A 14,958-nucleotide genomic window follows, 5' to 3' on the forward strand; every position below is an offset into this window, starting at 1 on the left:
TAATATTTCCATTGTATCAAAAACTGCAGAAGGATATACATAACTTTTAATCATTTGCCTTTCAACAGCAAGTGCCAGAATGTAGTGCTCCTACAAGGTTTCACTGAGGAATGCTTAACCAGTGTGGTACTGGCAGTGTCACATCAAGTGTTTTGGCAGTGAGACTAATGCACTGTCATTCAGACATCTAATAACCCTTTCAACTTCTCATTCTGTCAGAGATAATCCCATCCATTAGTCAGAAACCACAAAATATGATGGCTTGCAACATTAAATCATTATTTAATACTTGATTTGTTGTATGATGGGAACATTTAGCAGCCTCAGTTGTCAAAAAGAATATGGTGAGGGGGCTCTATAATTATATATAGAGGAAGGCACTACATAAATACAGAGCAGAAGGATGATCTCTGACTGAGGGAGCTTAGAATCTGAGTAAAAATCTTGCACACAAAATATACAATCAGTTCAACCGTAGTTTACTTACTTTGCTGCTGTGTACTGTAACCATTTAAGCAAAGCCTTCCTGGCACTTCCTTGGACCTTGGTTACCACCTTCCGTTTGCTTGGGGGACTTGCAGTTTCTGAACTGACAACACTTTCCACAGAAGAAGCACTGCTAGACAAGGGCTGCAGCTGTGGGAGGTTACTTGTAAGCTCTTCAATCTAGGGACAAAAAAATGTTAATGAACTCTTTGTAGATAATCCTCTCGATTCATGCCAGTTTCTTTAATAATTTCCCAATACAACTGTCAAAACGAAGTTGGGCAGAAGCTATAATTAACTGTGTTTTATCTGAACATACATTACAGGAGCTTTAGAAACATGAATGGATGTGCCTGGGTGATGGTCCTAAATTCAGCACTATGCATGTAACAATTACTGACTTCACACCCTACAGCTAGAACAATATGCAAGTGTGTCATGTTATCTATTACAGCAAATTATCACCAAAATAGGAGACAATATCTTACATGTAGCTTGAGTTCAGTTTATAAAACAATTCACTCATTTCAGAGGAGTTTCCTTTAATTAAAGAACAGCAGTGACCTCAATGATCTCATATGGATAGTTTTTTTACTTCCTGTTGTACTGTTCTGGCATAAATTCAATTGTGTTTTTACTCAGAGGCACCTTGTGAAGAAATACTGAATGTACTGTAGGGAAAGTGCATTAAAAATGCTTGTTGACCATGTAGAATGGTAATTATGTCTTTCATCAAATGAAAATCATTAACTTGATTCTTTCAAGTACATTAATTTGACTAAAATTTTTATTCTTCAACATGACAAAGCTATATCCAAAGGATGTTGCAGGATTTTTTTTTATGCCGTCCTCTTAAAATCCAAAGTTGTCACATCACAGAATGTGTCTGCCAGAATGAGAACCACAGCTTCTATGGATTCCTGCTTTCAGTCATGTTAAAGTTATGTATCTGCCTGTGACAACTAAAGGAAAGGTCAAAAAATGACAAAAATTATGCAGAGAAGGAGAGTTTCAGGAAGCCTGAGAAGCATAATCTTCTCTATTCAATTCAGTGGGCTATAAATAAAAATGTTAATACTCTGACTAACTTTTATTCGGATGAACTCTGAACTACTGAGGTATCACAGTGGTTGGAACTGAGGAGAGCAGCATCCCTGATACATCACAAGGGAACCAAAGAACTCCATAAAGAGCAATAAAATTAGTTGTTATTTTAAGTGTTGAACAGTGACTCACTTTGTTAACCCATATGGACAGGATTTAGAAGCCAGTTTTACCTCCCACCTAACTTCAACAGAACGCAACTGATTTCTCCTCTACAAATTCAACCCTTTCTCAATCATTCACAGCTAAATTTGATTCTTGCAAATACCTGCAACTGCCAGTGAAATCACCATGTTTGCATGTATGGTTTGAGAATAATTGCTGGCTGACATCTAGTGCACCAGAATTAGACTTTCAGCACAGTCACCACTGAGGTTGCTAAAGATACTTGTAACAAGAATCCAGAATTCTATTACTTTCTTCTTCTGCTATGTTGTAGTCTTTAGAGAAAGCAGAAGAATACGTTTCAGTGATGAAGGAACTCTGTTCTAAGCAAAGATCAATCTATTCCATAGACAAGTATCTAAGTTTACTCAATCTGAGGCACTCCCACCATTAACTGTTGCTTTATTCAGGATCAGATCCTCAGCAGATTATAAAGTGACTTAGCTGGAACTAAGAACTGAAACTACACCAGTTCATATAAAGTGACGATCTGAACCATTGTTTGAGCAAGTGACTGTAAAGTATAAAAAATGTAGTACCTGAAAGTATAAAATTATGGTCCACACCAAGCCAAGCACAATAGAAGGTCTGCCATCAGCAATATCAGTTGAGTTTATGTTGACAAGCTTAATCTATAAATTAAAAAAACACATGTTACTATCACACGCAAAAAATAGCAATTATGGAATATTTTTCAAATATGGTTTATATTTGAAATGCATTTCTGCAATCAAACAAGATTCTCAATTTGAAAAAAACCCCAAATATTAAATAGTGCAATTTCACATTTAGAGAAGTATAATTTCACATTTAGGAAGCTTTTGCAAGTAATGGAAAACTTTAAAGACCAATCCATGCTATTATTTGTAGAAAAAAATAATTTCAAGCAGAAAGAAAAATAAAAATTAGATAGAAACACTGTACAAACCGGAGATCCTCTGTATACAGACTAGCATGAAAAGCAAAAGGAAAAATAAAATTTAAATTATTAATTAGGTAAATGCTATTTAAATTATTTTAATATTTTTATTATTTTAATTATTTTATCATTTAATTATTTATTATTTTAAAAGTTATTTAAATTAACAATTTAAATTTTAAATTATTAATTAGGTAAAATCTATTTTTAATGCAAAGGAAGCACTTTTTTGGCATATCTTACAATAAAATTTAATCAAGAGAGTAAATTAAATACTCTGCAACAGATTTTACATTATGCAGGGGTTTCTTGATATAGTTCTAAGCCATGTCTAATGAAAAGAGAAAAGTGAGTTTAAAAATAAAAATATAAAAAGGAAAGGGGTGGAAAAAGCATAAAAGAAAGAAAAGGGAAAAAAGAATGCTAGGGTTCTCCTGCAAAGAGCATTTTATTGTAAAGGATATCACAACTACTGATTAAGGCCCCTTTGCAAGACAAGCCTAACAATAGCTCTTTTTAAAAGAGAGTGGGAAAAAAATTAGTTGTCCAAGGTCAAATTAAGTTTTTTAACAGAAATAGGAACAGATTTCATGACTATTAACTCTCAAATGCTAATCTACAGCCTGAATAAAATATCATCCTTAAATAAGCCTGTAAGATAGAAAGAAATAAAGAGGGAAATATATGATAAAGAAACTACATGTAGATAATGCTCAAGGAAATTAAATAAAACAAGTAGTATTGGAAATTTAGCAACTATGTTAATACTTATCTCCTCAGCTAAACTGAGTCAGACACCAATCATGATAAAAATATGAATAACTGCCAAAGTGCCCATCTACTACGAGCTTGGTCAAGGACAGTGGTTGTGGAAAAACCTTGGTGAACAATCTAAAGAAAAGATGGAGAATGACTTCAAGTGACCTCATTTGTCTCTCCAAAACAAAGACTGCATTTCTCTGCATCAGCAGTTGGAAATCCACTAGATAATGTCAAGTGCAAGCAAATTGTTCTCCAGACCTCTAAGTTTTTGGCAAATTAAATCTGCATAGGCTGCTTTGTAAGAGGCCAAGCAGAAGTTCCCACAGTTTACATTTTCAATACTCTCCACCAAGAAAGGGACAAAACTCTAGGAAAATTGACATTACTAGTTTCTCCACCAGTCAATAAGGGAAAATTCCCTATCGCCTGTCTTAAAAAAAATATACCTCATTCTCTCATCTGGACCAATTCCATGAAAAGCTTTTCTTTTTCTAGAAAGTGAAGTTATTTAGTATCTATTACAAAACAAAGTATTTACAGGGACTCAGCTAAAGCTTCTGATTAGGCTACTGTTCACAGATGCACAGCCTATCTAGTCTTGTTATTGAGTTACCTTTATCTTATACACCATTAATATGGATCTAGAACTAAAAATAAACTTTTCAGGACAAGGAGAAAACCAATTTTGTCCAGAATAGTATCTGATATTGCAACAGGAGCATTAGCAGAAGTCTCTTTGGACAGTGAAAACAGGAAATTGATTAAATGTGTAATAAGGTTTATTTATGGGAGAGCCCAGAGAGGAAGGAGATCCTGTATGTTTGTTGCCCTTTGAGTACAGCCCAGGGATGGCATTCAAATGCTGAAGGGACGTTTGTGGTCTGAACAGCATCCCCACCTCCTATGGGAGAGAAGGGTGACAGGCTGGATAGATGCATCCTTTAGGCTGGATTCAGCTCATGGAGCACTGCTATTGACCACCCTGACACACCTGACACCCTGCATGCTACCAACTCCCTCTAGAAGAAAATCTGGGATATTAATACAACTAAGACAAGTCCGGACAAAAGTACTGAGATATCAGAAGGAAAAACACAGTGCTCTGGCAATCTCTCTTGATGCTTGGCAGGGCCAGTTTCCCAGCTGCACTGCCATAGAATTTCTGGGATCCAAGCTGGGTCACCCACCACACTGTGACATGGAAACTGAGGAAGTGTGGGTGTTTTGCTCTTCCCCTCAGCTTTCTCTTATGCTTTGTATTAACAAACTATACTTCCTCAAACAGGTAAACTGTGAGCTAAAGTGGACTTCTGCTTCAAAAATATATTTGTCTTCACTTTGGTTATACATTTTCAATTTTATAAAGTTCTCTTTTAGACTAACTTTTACGGGCATCTGCTGACATTGTTTCCCACGTAACATAACTGTAATTAGATCTAGATGTCAGAGAGTCAAAGAGAGGGAAAGCCTGCCAAAATCTAACAACTCCCAGTGAACAGCACTGTGGAGACGTAAAATTCATCAGGTGTAACATCTGCATTGACCACAACTGAAGTAAAATGCAGAAACTAGGGGACAAGAGACCTATAATCTAAAGGAAAAAATCCAGATCTGAGTCATTACAGTACAGAGCAAAGTCAGGAAAAAGTGTAGAAATACATTGCTTTTATTTGATATTCATCGTTAGATCAAAAGGAGTTTTTAAGTATTCTTCAGTTAAATTTAATTTTCTTTTCTTTTCTAAAACAGCCACAGCACTGACTGTACCACAAAAAATCCAGGAACTAGTCTGAAGTTCTAGCAAGCTAATAAGGGATCATATTGCCCTAAATTTTCATTTCTGTAATTTCAGGGAGTAGATTTTTGCATGTAAAATCTAGTGAAAACCAGAAATCTATTTTTTTAAATTAAAAATTAGTGTCTCTCCTGAAATAAAGTTCATTCTTTGCTGAGAACAGCAACAGAGAAGTAGAGATCATAAGGAGCCAATAAGTACATTAAAAAAAAAATCCTCCAAGGTGATTCATTATTAATTAAAAAAAAGGACAAATTTCACCCCATGCATTGCCATATATTAGTGTTAGACCTTACAATTTTTACTTTACAGCAGCTTTTAGGTGCTGTGTAGAAACTGAAGACTGCATACATAGCTCAAATTTTGGAGAATAAAAACAGATGGGCGGATACAAAGGAGATCTTTACGGAGACAAAGAAAAACAAAAGTAAAACCGGGGCTAAGTGCAACCATACCTACCCGTCTACCTTCTAGAAACTTAAGAGCTGTGCCAATGTTGGCAACCCAGTGAATTCTCTTCAGCTGACGTCCCTGCTCACAAGGCTTAAAGAGAAAGAACAGATTAAACTTCAATTAGATTTATGCCAGTTTGTTTCAGAAACTGAACTTCCAGATTTATTGTCGGTGCGTCTGTGAAAATGGTCCTTGGAACAGTGAAACTGTTGAATTGTCTCTTTGCACACACATCATAGAGAGGACTGACATATACAGGGGACACAAGTGTGATAATTCCATCATAGAAAAGTTACATATGTCTTAATCTCAGGATACAAAGTGTTGGCTACAGTCCATAAACATCATTAAATCTGTAAACTGTTCTTCTAATGTAAAATAACTACCACTATTTTTGTACACATGCAAACACACAGATACATACATGTGTGTGTGTGTGTGTGTGTGTGTATATATGCATTTGAGAGAAGACAACATTCTCTCAGTGAATTTTTTGCCTGCAATGTATAAGTCAAAGTGGTTGTTATTTTTAAAAATCAGACTGCAGTGAAGACATTTTACCCAAGAATTTTCATCCCATCTCTCTAGTACCTTATTAGCAATTAAAACATCAGTTAAATTGCCATTGAACAATGAATTCTGCGGAACTTGAGACATGTGGGCTAAAAAGACAGGTTTTTTTTTTAATTCAATCAAGTACATATGCTAGGTTTCTAATACTGGAACAGTAGAATTAAATTCCCCACGGAATTTTATATTGTAATGCAAATGTGCAAGAATTGTAATTTAAATTCCTGTTCAGGATGTTGCAAATGGCTTTAACAAAGCCCTACTATAAATTCTGAATCCCTCTTGCAGTTACTACAGGATATCATATGGTGGTATACATAACATTTAAGCTCACCAGACACTCTTCTAGTTTTGGAATATCTCTTGTCTTTCCCTAATTAATATAGGCCGGATACAGTCCAGTGAATTTCACTGTAACAGGTGCCATCATTAAAATTCTTTCCCTGTTTTACTACTCCTGGTTTGCCACAAGAGGGAGGCTTTCTGTCTCAGACTAACAGAAACTGAAAGGAATGTGTTTCAATGGAACAGAAACACACTGGGAAGTACAGCTCTATCCCATTTCACAAAAAAATCGCTTTTGCAGTTTGATTCACTGCCGAATTTTAGAGTTCACCTGCAATTAAACAGAGGTGAAATATGAAAAAGAGAGCAAACTGTCTGCATGTGAGGGAGCCTATAACACCTGAGCCCTGGAGCCAGCTGAACAACAGACTGCCCTGCTCCTTCAGATGCTGCCACCTGATCTGTGAGCTGGTGTGGGGAAAGTCAGAGCCCTTGGCCTAAAATCCTTTCATTTTTCTCCTCCATGCACAAAACTAGCCTGCCTCCCAAGAGACAGCCTATTTGCTGTGTGCACACCTCTGTACATATCTTGGCCGTGAAAAAGCCATTTGGCATCATTTAAGGTTTTTACAGCACAGCAGCAGAGCAACTGTCAAGGCAAATGGATATAAGCCCCCAAGAAATCTGAGGAACTTTTATGAGTTTTTTTGAGACAAAGCCATACATTTAACAAGAAAAGTCTCATTTTTTTCAAGATGCATAGAAATAACTTGTAGTTTAGACCTTGGTTGTGTCATAGCAGCAAAATCAGATGAACTGCAAAGACTAATAAAAATAAGAAATTTTTATGAGCTACATGCCAAAATTAATTAAAAATGCATACAACCATGCATAACTATAATAATCTGTAATAATGCTTTGTAATCAGATAATCCACTCAGTGGAAAACTTATTTTCTTATGAAGGAGTAAGGTTTTTTACAGTATAGAAACTTATTAGAAAATTGTATCCCACAGAAGTTGTGCAACTATCCTGTATATTTAGAAGGAAGAAAGTTCTTACCAGCTTCTGCCCTGAAAGAACCTCCAAAAGGGCAATTAGCATTACCCCATCTTTGATATCTTCAAACAGGTCATTCACCAGCATGGGAGGATTACGCTGAAAAGGGAGAAGACTTCAGATGTTATAAAGGTTCACCAGCAGCCCATCTTAAATCCATTCCTCTTGAACAGAAACAAAGGAGAGTGGCTGGTCCCCTGCTTTGTGTTTTCTAATGTCTAATGTCAACACATCCTTTAACCACTGCTTTACCACCACATTGTTTACTTAACATTTCTGGCACAGGGCTGTAACATTTTGTGGATTTCTGCAAGTGATGATACAAATGCAAAACCTCCTGGCCCCTGAAGCAAGCAGAGAAACACACCAACAGCTGCCTCTGGCTCTACAAAATACGCACAACTTACAGATGTACCATTATAGTCACATTTCAATCACAAAGATTATTTTCTCTTGCGTTAAGTATTTCACAGAAATTTCACTCTCTCAGTCCAAGCAATAGGAGGAGCTGTATGAAGGGAAGATCCCTAGAGTAGTGAAGCAGGTTGAGCAGTGCTACCACTTTCTTATAGCTGACAGTTGTTACACTGAGTTGCTGTGTTTTCTCTCCTCTCCTCCAGCCTCGCAGGCTTCGGGCGCTGTCAGCACTGCCTCAGCTCCTACTTAAGACAAACTGCTTACCAAATGTCTTTACCTTCACAAGAACAACGACAACACTCAAAACCGTGTAAACAGATGATCTCATAGAAATTTTAAATAACAAGGTCACCTAATCAAACTCTGTATTTTTAAATGCACCCCAGTTTGTGGAATTATGGCTCTCAGCTGGTCATTAGTTTAATGACCACAAAATGTCCCACAGAAACAAAAGGTTTAAACTTTGTCCAGCTGAAAAATACAATAGTCATCCTCCAGCTTCCATCAGCTTGTGAGAATACATGTACCTTATGATGATGATTATGTTAGCAATGATGATGATGATAAAAATAATGATAATAATACTAATACCTGCTCATTCACTACAACTACAACCAAACTACAAAATTCTTGAAACTACTTAAGGTTTAATAATTTACTTTTGGGATACTTGTTAAAAGAAGTGCTTGTACAACAAATTATTAGCTTGTACAACAAATTATTTTGTGTAGAAATAGAGATTTGAAAAGATTAATCTAACAAATGAAACATTTCTCTTGTAAAGGTAAAAATGCAGAAACAAATCAAGAGGAAAAAAGAGTATGTCTCCTCAAATTAAAAAAAAAAATTGTTCAGCTTGGATAAAGGAGTAATTTGATGAAATATAATTTTGGTATAAAGTGAAAGTAGAACTCTTCTGCTGGAAGCAGACTTTCATTTGAGATTTGACATGCTCTAATAGTCACACTAATAGAAGAGCCTATTTTCTCATGTATATAAAATAAAGCAGCACTACAACTCATTGTGAGGGTATATTTAGTCATAGTTCTTTTTTATTTCCTAGCAATGCAATCGATAATGTTCTTCCTCAGATCATGCTCTTCTTTAATATAACACCAAAGAAATCAGTGGAGCACACAGGTCACTGAAGATTAATTTGTCCCAGTCTTGCATCACAGGCAGTTGACACAAAAGCAATTAATTTTCCTCACCTTCTACATTATCATCTCCTGTTTGAAGCTTGGAGCAGCTTTGGTTTTATCAGTATTACCACATGACAAAACACTGAAGAATTATATGCTAAAATAATTCAGCCATAAAGACAGGAGGATTACAGCAGCTGCCATCCTAACTCAACAGGAGGTGAAGGCCTGAGAAAACCACCTACCCAAATGCCCCAGTAGTGAGGTCTGTCTCTTGAAGTTGACTCTACAGCAATGAAGAGATGGGTTTCTTACAGTGGATACATTTAGATTGAAGGGTGAGATTTACAGTACCCTGTGATTGTGGTGCCCATAATGTGCTTGCCTGACAACCTTTTTGAGCATAACACAGCTCCCTTTTAACTTGTGTGCTTTGGTATCCTTACTCAGAAATTGAGATAGAGGTCAGAATTTGTCTCATCCCAACATGAAGCCAAAAGTTGTCTAGAGTTCATCTGCAAAGCAAGTCTGGGAACCACTTCTGGTTTCTCTAGTTTATAGCTCCACTCTGTAGTTAAAACTTCTGATCATCCTAGTCAAGCTCTTGCTCTGAACCACCCTTCAGTGGTAGTGACAGAAGCTACAAAAATTAGATTTACACCCCAACTGAGGCGTGGTACTATGGCAAGGCAGTGAAAGCATCCCGAGCAAATTAACACCTACAATACTTTCCTACTCGAATCAAACATTGGCTTGGGGAAAAACAGCTGTAGAGAAAGCAGTGAATAAGATGAAAAGCAGAAAAGAAACCATCAAATTCCAAAGCTGGTATGAGCTGCTGCTCTGAAGTGTGAGGATCACAACTGTCCTTAACTCAGCAAGCTGAAATGTACTTTAGGTTGCTGGAAGGGGGCTTAATTACAAACACTGCCATTGTTTAGCAGCACACACCATGGATCTTACACCACTAAAACTGGAACAGAAGGCAGATGCAATACCTGTGTCACAAGATCTCCTGTATAAGACCCCTCTAATATGGAATTTTTGTTAATTATAAAGACTGCCAGAAATGTTCTCAGTAACACACTATATAATATAATGTTTTACACTACTCTGAAGATGTTAACACCTACAAGGAGGTTACATTTTCATCATGTTTCATAAATCACGTTTTATTTTTTTTAGCCACTTCAGGCACGTAAGCATGGAATTTAGATGATGATGGCTATTATTTCAGTCACTCTCAGAAATACTGAATGAATTCTATTTCTACTGGCATATATAGAAAAAATAGACCCCTCTTTTACACAGGCACAGATGTCAATCTTATTCGCCATGCTGACACACACACTAGCTGGTACTGAGAAGTTTCCATGCGCATATTTATTACATAACAGACGATTGCACAGGATGGCTTAAGCTACTTGAATGTTTTCTAGCAGATCCTCCACTGATATGAACACATATTTTGTTGGAATGAGTAAATACCTACTCCTTGGCTGCATATATAATGTCAAATTAAGTAAAAGATGAAGGAGAACCCTGATTACTTATTGACCTCCAGAGAAGAAAGGTTTGAGTTTTTTAAGCTATATTCACTTTGAATATATTGAAAACTTTAGTGATTCATACTTAACAACTATTCACTTAGTTCCTTAATGCACTGCTGAAATACTAATTGTGAATCAATAAGAGCAAGGAAAGAAAATGAACTTAAAGTTTTGCAATTTTAAAATGTTGAATGTACTTCAGATTTCAGCTTTTTGCACACGGGTGTTTAGCCTTAGCAATGCAATCACCTGCAAGGATCCTAAGACACTCTATATTCAATGTTGGAAAGCCTGTGTAAAGAATGATCCTGAAATACTAAAGAAAACCATTCAGTTGTAAACTTTCTAAACAAAATTTCTTGGCAGAACTCAGAATATACTTCAATGAATAATGAGACATTAAATCCACAACTTGTCAGGTCCACACTATGATTTCAGGTGCCTCAGCATTTGACCAAGCCTTTTTGCAAGTTCTTCAAGCAAGAAAAACAGCAAATTAAGATTAATGATCTGCTACATATTGCATTGCATGGATTCTATTAAAGACTCCTTTATTGCAGTTTATCTAATCACAGCAGTGTAGTTTATAGCGATAATGATGCTCAGGAACAGTCATGTCCCAAGGAGGGAATCACACTCGGAACAAGTAAATTCATGTAATCTGTAGGAGGAATAAGAATTAAATGAGAAGGAATCTTCAAGGCTAATAAACTAGATTTTGGTCACATTAAATATTTATTTAAACAACTGTATCTAGAACTGATCATAAGGGGGAACTCTGGAAGAAATGCTTTGCATATACTTGTTGCTCTTAAAACTTGTCTAATTTGCTGTAGTCGCCATGAAATACTCTGGATGACTTACAAAACTGAACATTGGTACATACAAAAAAAATTTGACTGATAAGACCTGCAATCCCTAGAAATTCCTCCTTGCACTCAGTAAAGCAAATTTTGTAAAACCCAAACTTAAGATATGGAACAAACATATTTTCTAAGCTTTACTCTTCTATTGCAAGGCTTTTTCTTGCATTTAATTTCTCATTTGCATCTTTTCTACTGCAATCTTTTCCTCACATCCTGTACTTAACTTCTCTAATGAATAAATCATACTATACAATTAACAGCATCTGCATCATAATGAATGTCAATGTAGACATTGAAAACTATTTTTGCTACATTAATTTTCAAATAATCTTTCAAAAACTGCTAAAAAAAAAGCTTGAAAATCTATCAACGTGCATAAACAGGAACAAATCTATGCAACTACTGAATTTGTCTCTGCAGGGAAATACATGTGAGAACATTAAAGATGTGAAATTTCCATTATTCTTTAATAGGTGGATCCTTTCTCTGCCACAATTTAATTCCTAAGTCCATATGAATATTTTCATATTCCTTGCTGTTACTGACTTTTTTAATTACTAAAGCTGAGGGACTCAGTCCTAAATTTTGTATGATTAATTTCATCACACAAATTAATTTAGTATTCACGGTTCAACATTAGAGGTTATAGCAATACTAGGTGAAAACATATAGTAAGTACTGAAGCAGAAAACTACCAGTCAGATTTTCCTCACTGTGTAGTCAAGGTGGAGAGTAGGTAATTTTTTTCTGTCTCAGTGACTATGATACTGGGAGCCTCTATTTTCCAACTTGAAAAAGACCAAAATGATCAGACTGAGTTAAATGATGCAATCTGATGAGGTTCATGAAAGAACAAGTTACATTTTCATTTTAAGAGCAAGCTAAAATCATGGGAAGCACTGTGAGATCTCTGTGTCATGATATACCTGTTTCTTTTTCTTCTTTTCTATGCTATGAAAGATAGTTTGCAGTTTCAAAAGCTTTAACATGAGGCTTAATTCTCAGGTTTAATCCAGCATTATATAAATATTGCATAAATAAAAGTAAAAAAATTTTCATCCACTCTTAATTTTATTTTTAGTTCATACCCATCCTCTGCTCTTGTTTTCTTTTTTTTTTTTTTTTTAATTTGTGCATCCTCTTAATGGAAGCACAAAACTGATGGCAATTTCTTTCAGTAGGTATTTGTTGTTCTCTCTATCAATGAGTTTACAGCAATACTTGGTGAGTACAAATACTAAAATTATCCCTTCACCTGGGAACAAAAATGCTATTTGATTGGGTTAAACCAATTTATAGTCTGTGTTTCAAACTTTGAAACTACTATTCCCCCAAACTTTATTGAAAGGTGAAAAAGGCAATAAAAAGCACATGCCTCAGCTGTTAAAGAAAGTGATATATTTTTCATCCTCTTTACTCATATAATGCCCTATCTCAAAAACTGGCATAGGTAATGAAATGAAAAAAATGTTTAAGAAATTGCTGTTCTGAATGCAAGTAATGTCGCCTTTTTGAAATATTTGGTGTAAATTTGTTCTGTATTTTAAATTTAGATTTTGAAAAGATGCTTCAAATATGATTAGAAGCATACTGAAATGATTTCTATACTTTGAAGCTGAGATTGAGATGAGGAAGGACAGTTTCTACAACCATAGAAAAATATAAATAAATTATATGGAATCAGAAATTTTTTCCTGTTACACATGCATACCTCATTTATCATTAGTAGAACTGCACAGATGCACAAAATTTCAAAAGGCTTTCCAGAAGATAGACCACATTCACTTCATAGATCATGACCCAATTTCTGCAAGTGGCTGGCAGAGAAAACATGATTTCCAAGTGATGAGTCTCACCAGATTACTGCTCAGAATCACAGAACAGAGACAGCTGGGGTTAGGGAGACAGCAGAGGGACAGATGCAGCCTTGTGCTGACAGCTTGCCCAAAATGAAGCTGCATTACACTACCTGCCAGTTAGCACACTTGCAGGTCTTTCCTCTCTGTTCATCCCCTCTGGGTGAGGGCACAGCTTGCACCAAGGCTGTTTTACCTCCATCTTTTGAGTTGTCCCATAATTACCTGAGGTCAAGTCCTCTACCTGTCCTCTGCTTGTGAAAGAACATCTTTAAAGTGAGAAATATAATTTTTGAAAGGTGCCATTCTATCATAAGAATAAGAGAGAATAAAAAATTCACACCTTTCTCCTATTGTCTTTCATAAAATTCAGTGCATAGAATCATAAAACCAGCGAGGCTCGAAAATGGCTTTAAAATCAAGTCCAACCATTAACCTAACCAAAACACTGACATGTCCACCACTGGCCCTAAGTGCCACATCTGCACCTCTTTTAAACCCCTCCAGGGATGAAAAATCAACCACTTTCAGCCAATTCCAGTGCCTGAAAACCCTTTGGTGAATAAATTTAAGCAATACTCTTGTTTTATTTATCTGTTTTGCTTATTTGTATTTATTTGCATCCATATTTTCAAATTAATTTCTAACATTACAGCCAAAAATAATTGGTTAAATATACATGATAGCCTTAGTTATTGAATTAGGTTCTGTTTCAATTAGAGCATGACTTTTTAGAAGAAAAACATACACTAAGATCTTACAAATTAACAAGGACAAATCTTTTACTCCTAGCAAACCCTGACAAACAATCACATCCTGCTTTGTGTTCCTAAGCTATGAATTGGTTTTGGTTCTACCTAAAATAATCAAATCACTTCTGTATTTCCATTTCTTTCAAAACACTACTCCTCACAATGTGAGAAACTGCTCCTTTCTAGATCCTCCTTTGCTCTACTCAACCAACACAGTATAAGGACGACAACTCTACCTCAGTAGTTTCCTTTCCTTTGCTACCTTTAAACACATCTTTCAAATTGCTACTGTAAAATCCCATAAATCTTTGCATAGAAACCATTAATTTCTCCTGTGTTTGAGGTTTCATGCAGTACTTATTTTCAAAACCCCTCTGACCCATTTATGATGAAATATTTCTTTAGATAGCCATGGTGTTAGGAGTTACCCTAATTATAGTTTTCAGTTTTCTCTTATTTCCTCCTATTATTTTGTCTATAATTATTTTATGATATTATCAAAAATAGTAATGAAAGGAAAGAGTTTTCCAAGAGTAGCCAAGAGATACAGAGAAAATTTGGCATGAAGTTGCTGTTACTTTTGAATGCATATACTGAGTCAAATTCAGCACAGTGTTTCTGGATCAATGGTGAGAAACAAAGTCAAAATTCAAATCACCTTTTCCCCCTGGCTCAGCTTCACTCCTTCACCCCCAGCTCCTTTATCGCACAGTGCTGCAGCTTGTACTGCTGTTTCTTTGCTGGAAGTCTGAGGCTAGCACTTCACAGTGTTCCTTG

General features: G+C 35.8%; 1 protein-coding gene across 1 annotated transcript in view; it reads right to left on the minus strand.

The window, feature by feature from the left end:
* Nucleotides 1-14,958, minus strand: part of SYNE1 (spectrin repeat containing nuclear envelope protein 1) — a 286,213-nt gene that overhangs the window by 227,001 nt on the left and 44,254 nt on the right. The window contains exons 3-6 of the mRNA XM_066315491.1: nt 7,602-7,697; nt 5,691-5,774; nt 2,295-2,387; nt 488-666 (exon numbers count right to left, since the gene is read on the minus strand). Coding sequence (XP_066171588.1) covers nt 488-666; nt 2,295-2,387; nt 5,691-5,774; nt 7,602-7,697 — 452 coding nt within the window. The remainder of the gene's footprint in view (nt 1-487; nt 667-2,294; nt 2,388-5,690; nt 5,775-7,601; nt 7,698-14,958) is intronic.

This window comes from Sylvia atricapilla, chromosome 3 (assembly GCF_009819655.1).
Source record: "Sylvia atricapilla isolate bSylAtr1 chromosome 3, bSylAtr1.pri, whole genome shotgun sequence".
Classification (NCBI taxonomy): Eukaryota; Metazoa; Chordata; class Aves; order Passeriformes; family Sylviidae; genus Sylvia; species Sylvia atricapilla.